The sequence below is a fragment of the Sus scrofa genome, chromosome 1, assembly GCF_054392235.1.
Source record: "Sus scrofa isolate SSC_HxYL_T2T_F1_AM1 chromosome 1, Sscrofa_HxYL_maternal_Yorkshire_Landrace_v2.0, whole genome shotgun sequence".
NCBI lineage: Eukaryota > Metazoa > Chordata > Mammalia > Artiodactyla > Suidae > Sus > Sus scrofa.
Window position 1 is genome coordinate 260226196 of NC_139383.1, and position 12574 is coordinate 260238769.

General features: G+C 36.2%; 1 protein-coding gene and 1 pseudogene across 12 annotated transcripts in view; both read right to left on the reverse strand.

Annotated features, from left to right (window-relative positions):
• The window catches only part of LOC146407135 (uncharacterized), a 975296-nt gene that overhangs the window by 456473 nt on the left and 506249 nt on the right, over positions 1-12574 (reverse strand). For 10 of the 12 annotated variants that reach the window (XR_014825604.1, XR_014825609.1, XR_014825610.1 and 7 more), the window contains one exon: positions 3837-3892. Coding sequence is in view for 4 of the 12 variants with exons in the window: in XM_084992952.1 (XP_084849078.1) it covers positions 3837-3892 (56 nt within the window). In the remaining 8 variants the exon portion in view is untranslated. Of the gene's footprint in view, positions 1-1913; positions 3893-12574 lie in introns of those variants that run through there. The other 2 variants (XM_084992958.1, XR_014825612.1) reach the window with 2 other exon arrangements.
• The window catches only part of LOC100155329 (protein DEK-like), a 118507-nt pseudogene continuing 114166 nt past the window's right edge, over positions 8234-12574 (reverse strand).

Here is a 12574-nt window from a genome sequence, read left to right on the forward strand (position 1 = left end):
AGCACTTAAATCCGCTTAACTGAATACACTTAAATTCCAGCAAGTCAAGGAAAGTGAGCAAAATGTAAAAGTGTAATACTCATTGACTCTGACCTCTAGAAATCATTCTCTTCAATCCCACTTCCTACGAATCAACTTAGCGAATCAGCCTTAAATGTGGACCAGAGCAAAGTATCATTTCACATCAAATATTAGTAAAGCTTAATAATAGCTTTTTAATTTTTTAAATAAAAACTAAGATTTTCTTCAGAGTCTCCAATGAATGATCTTATATATCAACTGGGGTAAAGGCATCTCACATTGGAGAATAAAATAAATCATTATGGAAGTATAGCATAATGACAATCACAGAAATAAGACCAAAATATTGATTATGACAATAAATAAAAATGGTCAGAAATCAAAACCTAGTTCTAAGAGACATCTCTAAAACCAAGGTATTAAATTATGTTTAGGTAGTAAAAATACAAACACAGGGAAAAGCACACTTTGGTTTTATCATATTCAAACAAAAAGAAATGAGGAGTCACAATATTAATTTCAGACAAAGGAGAATGCAGCAAGTAGCATTAAACAGAACGGGGTACACCCTTGCATATTGACAAAAAGCACAGTCTGCGAGATTTCAGTAATAAAAAATGCACATATATTAGAAACATTAGGCAAATATACAGAAGCGCAACTATTATTAGAGACTAAAACACCACCCCAGCCTTAGCCACTCAAGCCTTAGCCTATATTCCACCAAGAAGATAGAAAATACGATTAATAAGGTTAATAATTTAATACATACATAGTGATTTCAGGGGAAGATACAGAGATTATACCTTTATTCTAAGATTTTATGGAACATTTATATAAATAGGTCATATATTTGGTTGCAAGAATAAAGCCAAGATCAACACCCCAAAGTAGGAATTGTACAGGTCATGTTCTCAGAGCACAGTTAATTTAAGTATAGAAATTAATAACTTACGTGGTCTCATTGGCTTTTTACTATAAACCATCCCCCCGAAACATAAGCCTTCTATCAAAACATCATAGAAATTACTGTTATCTAGGAATATATGCCCTTGGAGTATTCCTCTTCTACTAGCTTTATGGAAAAAAAGATAATTCAAGGCTTAAAACCACTTCATAACTAAAGAAATGCATGCATATTGTAAGGAATTCTGACAATCAATAAGAGGGCAAAGACAAAAGGCAAAAATCATCCATAACAACACCAGCCAGAGATAATTTTTATTTTAGCTTTTCAGGCTTTTGCCTATGCATAAATACACTGACACACACACAGTCACACAAGCACTCACATGTTTTTCTCCCCACAAAATAGGGTGATTAGTGTAAGTTTATAATTTTCTATTCAAAAATATAGGTACCACAGGCATATTTCTATGTCAATAAATAACAGGCTACACTGTTGTTCTTATTTTTTTTTAATTTTTTTTTTGTCTTTTCTAGGGCCGCACCCGCGGCGTATGGAGGTTCCCAGGCTAGGGGGCTAGGGGTCCAATTGGATCTGTAGCCACCAGCCTACTCCAGAGCCACAGCAACGCGGGATCCAAGTCGCCTCTGAGACCTACACCACAGCTCACGGCAATGCCAGATCCTTAACCCACTGAGCAAGGCCAGGGATCGAACCTGCAACCTCATGGTTACTAGTCAGATTCATTAACCACTGAGCCACTATGGGAACTCCCTACACTGTTGTTTTTAAAAACAGTGATTTCCCAAGTACTTACATATAACAGGAGTTATTTCACCAATCCTTCACTGAACTCTTTATTCATTCATCTATTAATACTTGACTATATATGTTACTTATATTGTGTTCCAATTTGTCATTTGATGGTGTTAATTTTCTGTGTTGTTTTTTGTTGTTGCTGTTCTTCTTCGGTTGGTTTGGTTAATTTTTTATATTTGTATTTTTGTTATTTTGGTTTGGTTATGCTAAGATCTTTTAAAATTTCTAGATGTAGTCAAATCTATTATATTTTTTATAATTTCTGATTTATTGTCATTTAAAAATGCCTTACATTCCAAAATCATAAAATATTTGCTTATATATTCTTCTAGTTCTAAATGAAATTTTTAAACTTCAATCCATTTGAAATGTATTTTGATAAAAGACATAAGACTGGGAGACAGTATAAACCCAGAGCATAAACCCAATTGAGAGTTAAGAGCGTAAACCCAAAAACCAGACTGCCTGGGTTCAAATTCCATCTCTACTCCTGAATAGTTGTATGACCTTGAACAAATTATTTAACTTAACTGTGTCTCAATTTCCTCATTGGTATAAGGAGGAGGTACTACTTAATTCTGCAGTACCTACTTACAGAATTCTGATGAAAATTTCAAATGTTAATTGGTATAAGGAATGTGGAGTCATGCCTCACACAAAACACTAGATATCATTTTTCTAAATGACTAGCCAATTGTGCCAATCCCTTCCCTCAATAACCTCTGCTCTCATTCCAATTTGGAAACCCCATTTTTTATCTGATTTTATCAGATTTTTACCAAAATCTCGTTTACTCTCTGTTATGTCTGGCACTATTCCTGTACCAACACCTTGAGGTACCCACTTTTTTTTTCAGGGCTTCACCCATGGCATATGGAAGTTCCCAGGCTAGAGGTTGAATCGGAGCTACACCTGCTGGCCTATGCCACAGCCACAGCAACGCAGGATCTGAGGCGCATCTGCTACCTACACCACAGTTCACAGCAATGCCAGATCCCTGACCCACTGAGCAAGGCCAGGGATCGAACCAGCATCTTCATGGATAAGATCTGTATTCATTTCTGCTGCGCCACAACGGGAATGCCCTAGGGTACTCTAATTTTAAAATGTGTTTCCATACATCTGGTGTAGGTATGCCTTCATCATTCCTCTTTGCCAAAATTTCTAGACTCACCCTACTCTATATTTTTCTAGATGAAGTTGGAAATAGTGCATCAAATTCTAAAAATAATTCTATTTGAATTTTAATTGGGATTGAGTTGAACCTATGGATTGATTTAGGATTCACTGGCCTCTTCACATCAAAATCATTTTAATAACAAATAGTTTACATTTTCCAAAAATACACAATGCTTCTGCTTGACAGGCAGATAACAAGGTTCAAAAAGGCTCAGGAGCTCACAGAGGAAACAGGTGGCACAGTTGAGATTTATATCTGAATCTGTTAAGCTGTTACCTAGGTGAATGTGTAATTTAGTGGTGTGTTTAGATTAATTTGAATACACATATATTCAAATATTATTTTGATATTAAATATTTTTATCAACATGTTCATTTCCATCCATATTTCTAGCCATTCCTTTTCCATTTCATGGATATGCATTCCAAAAGTAACACGTAATCTTGGATGTCAGTAAATTCTACAAGCAGTGGCAATGTTCTCTTTCCATAGCATGGCTGTAAGCAGAGAAATCTCATTAAATGCTGACATAAATTTCTATTTAGTAGTGTATCTAACCTAGAGACAATATTCAAATGTACATAAGGTTTTGCTAGTTATATAAGGTATGTTTAACAGAAGCATTTCCCATGTTGTGAGTTCTTTCAGTTTGCTACTTAAGCTTTTGATAGTCTATTGTGTGCCAGTGTTTATGCAGGTCCTGGGGTGAAGAGATGAATAAGACATAGTCTCTTGCCTCAAGAACCCTAGAGTTAAATGGTTAGATATATACAAATACTTTAAATACTTTGGTTATGATTGTATCTCATTTCCTGGAAATATGGACTAGGTAGCAGGAAAAGTCATAGGAAAGAGGAACAGAGGATTCTTTGGGGCCCACGGAGGCCTTCACTGAGCATGTAATCTTACCTGGGTCTTGATGAGTGGGTAGGAGTTCATCACTGGGCAGTGGGAGGAAAGGAAATCTATGAAGAGAGAAAAATGAGGAAGAATTGTGAGGTCAGGAAAGCAGGTCATATTTGAGAAACTGCACGTGATTTCTTATGCTGACCATTCAATGTAGGTTCCACGCCCCAAAAGATGTCTTAGAACTTCAGTATATGAAGACTTTATCAGACTCCTATCGACCAACTGGCCATTCCTTTTCTCAAGGTCACTCTATTACCATCAATTACTAAAGTTTTATCTCTCTTCTGACTTGATACTCTCCTAATTTTCTTCTTTTATGAATGGTGGGACTATATTGAGCAGAAAAAAATTTTAACACCTTCCCCTTCTCTTCTGCTGAGGGGAAAATTTGACTCTTACCCATTTGTACTAGCCAACTGATATGTATGGTTTACGTTGTGTGGCATCACCACATACTTCATTAGAGTAACACTCCCCAATATGTGGTTTGGGAGTCTAGCTAATCCCCAACTCCCAGTGTTTCATTAAGCTGAATGCAGAGCTAGGTCTCTGCATCATCTCTGCAGAAGGCAGAAGTCTGAAGAAAGTATCCACACATTGGAGGGTGAACTTAGATTCAAATCCCAGCTCTGCTAGATATCCTGTGAGTGATCTTGGGAAGGTCATTTGTCTTTCTGAGCCTAAGTTTCCTCAGCTAGAAAAATGGAGGTCCTTGGATTTGCTTACTTGGGTGTCTATGAGGAAAAAGAACAAGTAATTTATATGAAAAGTCTATGTAAACTCTCAAATTTTTTTTGGTTTGTTTTTTGTTTTAAACTCTCAACTTTTTGAGGATATCTTAATGCTTAAAGAAAATAAAATCCTAGAAACAAAAAAATTAGATGATCTTCAGCTCCATTAAAATTGCTAGTCTTTGAGTAGATTTGATTCTACCACAATAAGTCATTTTATAAAATGTCACATGGTAGAAACCAAAAATCCTGAACAGCAAATACTCCTATATTGTGTCCATGATGATTTTATAATTAGAAACAACATGTTTCGGAAGCAGAGACAAACCAAGTACCGAATAATTGCTAAAACAAACAAACAAACAAGCTAACCTGCAAAAATCCACCACTCTAGGTCATGCTATGGTCTGGGGTGAATCCAAGAAGACAAGAATAGGGACTTGAATATATTTCATTGCAAGGGCTTGTCTTCTGTCCATGCTGATAAGAGTCATCATGGGATATTTCTGACTCTGAAGCCCTCCATCCCTGTTTCCTTTTCTGCTTCTGTTTTCCTTTCTCATTCCATTAGTGTGATTAGCATTATTCTCAGACTCATTTTGGCAGAATGGCCACTCTTATGCTTCCAGTTTCATGCACTGAAGGTCTTGGCCATAGCAATAAGGCAAGAAAAAATGGCCATCATTAATAAGTCCACAAATAACAAATGCTGGAGGGGGTGTGGAAAAAAGGGAACCCTCCTGCACTGTTGGTGGGAATGGAAGCTGGTACAACCACTATGGAGAACAGGATGGAGGTACCTTAGAAAACTATACATAGAACTACCATATGACTCAGCAATCCCACTCTTGGGCATATATCCAGACAAAACCCTACTTAAAAAACACACATGCACCCACATGTTCATTGCAGCACTATTCACAATAGCCAAGACATGGAATCAACCCAAATGTCCACTGATAGATGACTGGATTAGGAAGATGTGGTATATTTACACAATAGAATACTACTCAGCCATAAAAAAAAATAATAATAATAATGGCATTTGCAGCAACATGGATGGAACTAGAGACACTCATCCCGAGTGAAGTAAGTCAGAAAGAGAAAGACAAATACCATATGATATCACTTATATTTGGAATCTAATATTTGGCACAAAGGAAGCTTTCCACAGAAAAGAAAATCATGGACTTGGAGAATAGACTTGTGGTTGCCAAGGGGGAAGGGGAGGGACTGGGAGCCTGGGGTAAACAGATGCAGAATGTTGCCTTTTGGATGGATTAGCAATGGGATCCTGCTGTGTAGCACTAGGAACTCTGTCTAGTCACTTATGATGGAACACGTAATGTGAGAAAAAAGAATGTATACATGTAAGTGTAACTGGGTCACCATGCTGTATGGTAGAAATATATATATATATATATATATATATAAATGATAAAAAAAATAAAAAAAATTTAAAAAAAAGAAGTAAAAATCTGCAGTATGGAAAAAGCAGTTAATTATTTTTTTTTGTAGAAGGCATTATTATGCAGAAAATTTTAAGGAATCTACCTCACGCCCCCCTCAAAAAAAAAACTAGAAAGAAGTGAATTTATTGCGGTCACTGGATATAAGGTTAATATATAAAAATAATTATATTTTTATATACTGAAAAGAAATAAAACTTTAGAATGAATGCCACTTACAAAAGCATCAAAAACATAAAATAATTAGAATGAAATTCATTCTAAAAGGGGAAATTTCTGATGTGACAGACATGTCCTGTATTTTAATTGAGTAGTAACTGCACAAGTATTTACATTTTTTGGACTTATTATTTTTATTGACAAAGTTTATAGGAAGAAATATTTAAAACCAAAGGCCAATTCTTAAGTCTCATTAGTTGTTTATTCCATTCATTTGTATTAAGCATCCCTTTCTCTAATGTCTTAATAACTTTATCAAGAAACAAGTCAAACCTGTGAAAATACCAGTCATTAATCAACATATCATTTATATATATTTCTGTTCTATGATGCAAAGATATTTTAAACACTCAATAGTTTATCAAAGGCCTAATTCTTGAATAATCAGCATGTTCTATTTTAAAATTCAGGGATTTAATAAACTGATTAAGACAAAATTAGTCAATTTAAAAGACAAAATTAGTCTCACTCAGGAGTAGTCTGTCTGTACGCTGATCACCTAGAATCCTGATTGGCCAAAATTTAAAGCCTAACACCCCTGATTCCATGAATACATTAATTTTCCTAACATTAAGAATAATCCTGTATGGAGTTCCCGTCGTGGTTCAGTGGAAACTAACCTGACTTGTATCTGTGATGACGCAGGTTCAATCCTTGGCCTCGTTTACTGGGTTAAGAACCTGGCATTGCCATGAGCTGTGGTGTAGGTTACAGATGTGGCTTGAATCTGGCATCGCTGTAGTTGTAACCCAGGCCGGTGGCTACAGCTCCAATTCTACTCTTAGCCTGGGAACCTCCATATGCCACAGGTGCAGCGATAAAAAGACAAAAAAAAAAAAAAAAAAAAAAAAAATCCTGTTTCCTGTTATGACTTTTGAGAAATACTTTGTCAGATACTCATATCTATACATTATCTACATATTATCATCTTCTGGCCTTACAATGGGGACTTTCACAGGAATTATAAAGGTGGCCAGGTTTCCTGTAAATATCAGCATTTTATATGGGCAAAAGCAGTCAATAAAAATCAGTTCATTTACTATAAGCTAAATGTGCTTGTACCTAACGCCAATCTTTCCCAAATTTTTGAAGTTTTGATGTGTTGATTTTGGTCTATCCTTAATATAAAATGTATCTATCTACACACACTCTCACAGAGTTAACACTACAACTACAAACTGATGACACTTTCCAGCCCAAGCAGAGAACTATCTGTTCCTTTGGTGATTTCTTCACTGAATTCTGACTTTCACTGCCCCGCCATACCATCTGGCTAAACCCTGACATTTCATAGTTTTTAACTGTATAGACCTACCTATATGAATTTAAAAATTGCTCTGAACAGAGGAAGTAAAAAAAAAAAACTTTATGGACAACAAATTTGTTTTTAAAAATACAAAGAATAACATCTGTCTCGTCATGCTGACAATTTGACATATATACACATGCAGGAGAAAAGTTCCGATTTAGTCATCTGGACAGCTGAAGCTTGTATATTTTTAATATGATGAACACACTGCTACTAAGTGTTCACACTGACAGATGTATTTTCAAAGTATTTCATATACTAAACACTGCAATAGTTTCTGCACGCATAAATGCCAGTTATAATAGTTTCTGTTCTCCTTGATGAAAAGTATGTCTCAAGCTAATATGGAGCACACACTAAAAACTACAACAGTTCAAGAATCTATAACCTTATGTAAAGAAATCCAATGTACAAAATACAACTATAAAAGCAAGGGACAATTACTGCCATGCAAAAAATTTAAACTAAAAACTGCACAGAAATGCAACTTAAAACAGCAAACTCAAATTATGTAACACTCAAGATAGAAAGGTCAGCACAAAGTTCTACCAACACAATGCTTACAAGGAATTTAGAAACGGAAATGCATTGTTTTTGCAGGTATAGTGGTTTAAATGGTTTAAATCAGATCTTTAAATCCATGGGTACGAGTCAATTGTCTTTGTCTTCTTAAGAAATTAGCTCTTTAACTGTTGTTTTTATGAACCCTTTTCTTTCAGTTAAGCCATAAGCAGGATAATTTTTATATACCTCTTTGTAAGTCTGCTTCATCGGGACCTCCTCCAAGTTAGCACTGGCCAAGAACTTCTTTGCTGTTTCCTTTGTAGGAAGATTCTTCAATTTTTAAACTAGAGGTTCATCATCTGAACTATCTGCAGATTCGCTTTCTTTTTTGAAACTGTTTTGATTCTTCTTGGTGGTACTGCTATCTACCTTTTTAACATTAGCACATTTTACAGCTTTTTTACTTTTAGAAGTGGCTTTCTGTTTGGATTTTTCTTTTTTGGATGTCTTTTTAGGTGGCTCCTCTTCAATTTCTTTATCTTCCTCATCAGAAGACTCTCCCTTATTTTTCTTCTCAGCTTTATCACTGCTGAATTCATCCGACAGAATTTCAGGACATTTGGTTTGCTTAGCTTTCCTGGCCATTCCAGAATTATTCCGTTCTTTTTTGTGGCTTTTGCTAGAGGTTTTTTCAGACTTTGGAAATGGTTTGCCAGAAGGCTTTGGATGCATTAAGAAATTCAAGATCCTTTTCACCAGTTCACTATTTACACCTGATCTTTCCAAGAACCTCACAGATGCTCGTTAACATGGCATTTCTAATTTTTTTTTTTTTAACATTTCTTCCTTCTTTTTATATTGGATACTTCTTTTTCCAAATGGAAAGCCACTGAACTTGACACACATTCTTCTTTAAAGAGGACACTGTGCCTGGTCTGTTATAAAGAGCTTATGTAGATTTCTAAGCTCATCTGTTTTCTTCTTACTTAGAAAAAAAAAATGTATCCTTTCAATTTCACAAAATTTCTGCCGCTTTCCTTGTGCAATTGTAAATGGCTCTCTTTGTAAGGAAGAGACTTGCATTGTCAGCCTACTTTTTTTCTTTTCCCTCTTGCTTTCCATGATTAATCAGACTTTTCTTTCTCTTCTTGCTCCTCCTCATATTCCTCATCCCTCTCTTCACTTTCCTCTCTCCGGCCAGCATTTCAGGCCCTTTCTTGGACTCAGGCTGGGTGGGAGTTCCCTCTTCCTCTGCAGCAGGGCCAAGGAGGGCATGCTGTGGACCGTGGGTCCCTGCGGCTGCCCGAGGACACGAAGAGACTCCGGGAGGCAGCGGCAACAGGCTCCAAGGAGGCACTCGGGCTGCTGGCTAGCCTGATGCTCACGCTGCGCTCTCCACTGCCCAGAATCAAAAAGCTACATTTTTTAAAAAACTCTTTAGGCTCTATTCTTAACATCTGTACATGATTGTATGTGAATTTTACCTTAAAATTTTTTTAATAGATTGTCAGATTTTTTTTTAAAAGATATCTTCAAAACATTATGCTAAGTAAAAGACAACAGACACTACAGGTCACATGATGTATGACTTCATTTTCATGAAATTCCCAGAATAGATAACTCTGTAGAGACACCACAGATTGATAGTTGCCAGGGCTGGCCCAGAGGAGAGAATGCTTAATGGGCATGGGGTTTTACTTTGGACTGATGGAAATGTTTTGAAACTAGATAGAGTGGTTGCACAACACTGTGAATGTGCTAAATGCCACTAAATTGTTCAATTAAAATGGTTAATTTTTTGACATGTGAATTTCACCTCAATAAAAACAACAAACATAAAAAGGATGTTGGACTAGAAAGCAGACATGAGTATGCTTGAGACCTGGAGTTAGTCACTTCCCACCTCTGAGCCTCAGTTTTTCGAAATATAGTGTGGGGCATTTTCTTTGTGCCTGGCCCTGTGCAGTAGGCTTTACATGCTTTTCTTCCCGAATTTACAGAGGAGGAAACAGGCTTAGAGAAGTTTAATAACTTGCCCAAATACATACATTTCATCTGTGTTACAACAAAGCACTAGCTTCAGTGGTCAGATCAGTTTAGATAAAGAAGTGGATCTCTGAGAATGATCTTATAAACGGTGATCAGACGCTGGCCTAATATCAAGCATTTCCAAGCATCCTTGCCTAAAGACCCTATCTATAGAAGTAAAATTCAAAGAATCTAACCTGTTTGAAAATTAGAACAAGTAAGAAATTCTTCAAGTGTTTTTCCTGTAATTATATGCAAAAATAAGAACTTTATACTAACTAATGTTCCTCACTCTTTTGAGTGCCTTTTACATTGAGTGGCTTGTATGCAACTTCCAATTTCGATTCTTTCTTCTGAAGCTTCTGAGTTTTCCATTTTGCAACTTATTTACTATTCCCTGCAATGTCCTAATAACAGGTTAAACTCAAGCTCTTGTAGAGTTTGTGCCAAGATGAGATTTTTTAAAAAATCATATCTAAATTACTTCATGAAATAATGTCCCTATCTGCCTCCAAGCTGCTGTCAAGGCTGAGGCCAAAAGCTGTGCTAAGAAGAGAGCAAACTGAGCCAGGGGTCTCTAGGGAAACAGTGGAGCAGAAACCAGCTCTGGGAGGGCCCTTGGTAGACATCCTCTTATTTCATATTTTCCTTTAAATGGTGAAGGTGTCACCTTTACAAAGTCTATCTCCTAATCAGATTTGATTCTAACAGGGGTTGGACGCCCCCAAAACATGCGCCCTTGGCTCTCATCTGAATCTCTACTATGATGAAAATGAACTGAGGGAAATATCTCAGCTTTCTTAGATTAAGTAACTGGACCCTTAATATAAAATTCAGTCATTCATTTACTTAGCAAACATTCTCTGAATGCCTGCTAAATTACAGGCACTGAATATAAACATGCATAAAAAACAAGGTCCCTGCCCTTCAGAAAATCAGCCTCTGATAGAAGTGATAACCATAAAGAGAGATTATTAAAGTATAAAGTAATAAGGAGGTAGTATTGTCCGAAGATGGATTAGTGATACTTTGAAGGTCAGTGGTACACTGCCCTTGCCATTTTTGTTTGTTTATTTATTCTTCCCTCACTCAGCAAACTTTTACCAAGTAACCACACTTTGCAATGTGCCATTCATTGCTCGGGGGTGTACAAAAATGAACTGGATAAAAAAGTGTGCACAAAAATCTTTTGTCAATTTTATTGACTTATTAGAGAGACAACACATGTGCTAGATATTTCCTATTGTGCCCCTCTAGACTTATTATCTTTTTACTCTGCTCTGTAACACGCAAAGTACACTTTTAGGGGACTTCAACATGGATTAATTTTCCTCCAAGATGTTTTGCAGAATAAGCAAATCACTATACCATTTGAATTCCTTGATCAATAATCTTTATAGCAGGGTAAAACTACGTGGATTTCTGTATTTTACTATTTACTTAAATTGGGTCCACATGGTCTTTTCCATTTACATCACAATAAAGACATTTTTTAATTTGTCAGGTCTTTTTACGGTGTTAAAAATTTCAAATTATACATTCTGCACTGTGATTTCCTGATGTTGAGATTATTTCTACTGAGTCCATTTTTGAAAAATCTGAAAAAATTTTGCAGACGAAAATCTGTTTAAAGTAATGTAATATTTTACCCAATTTTAATTAATAAATTTAACTTGACACATATTTGTTATCAATATTACTTTATGTTCACTATCTCCACCTGCAATATTTAGTTGTGATTTCATTACCTGCAAATAAAATGAATGGTTTTAGAGGTTGTTTAATTTCAGAAGAACTTTTAATTTTACCACGGCAGGATTAAAATTTCGATGTCGAAATAATGAGATCAAAATATTTTGCTTTGCATCGTGCGGCTTCTTGGGTTTCCACACTTTAAAAGCACCTAGTACAGTATTTTGAGACTCATGTTTGCCTCCGTCAGGAAAACGTGAGCTCCTAAAGGAAGAAATTATTATTTACTGCTGTGAAACCAACGCCTTGCTCAGCCTGCCCCAGGTGACGTTGAGTAAATGTAGGCTGATTGTAGAGTCATAAATGTTTATGGCTTTCCAGGTGTTTCATCTAAAGAACTAACAAGTATAATGTTGTCAACAGTCTTGGGTGCAGGAATCCTACAGTCCCAGAATCACTTACTTGGGTTAACCCTGTTCCTACTCTTGCCAAAATTCATGCTCATTTGTCCACACCTTTTCCCAAGCCTTGGCCATCAAGTGAAAACACTGAGCATCACACACAAGTCTTGACCTCAGATGTATCGCTCTTGGGGCTAGATTATAGCCAATCAAGTTCTGCACCAGATGCTGAGAGCAAACAGGTTAAAGAGTGCGGTAGAAGAAGGAGCCAGGGAGGAAGGATGGGAAGAAATGCTGTGTTGGTGTTTACTCACCAGTCTGTTTACTAAAAGCTCCACAGAGGCAGCAAATTCATCTATTTTATTCACTATGATGTATCCAGTTC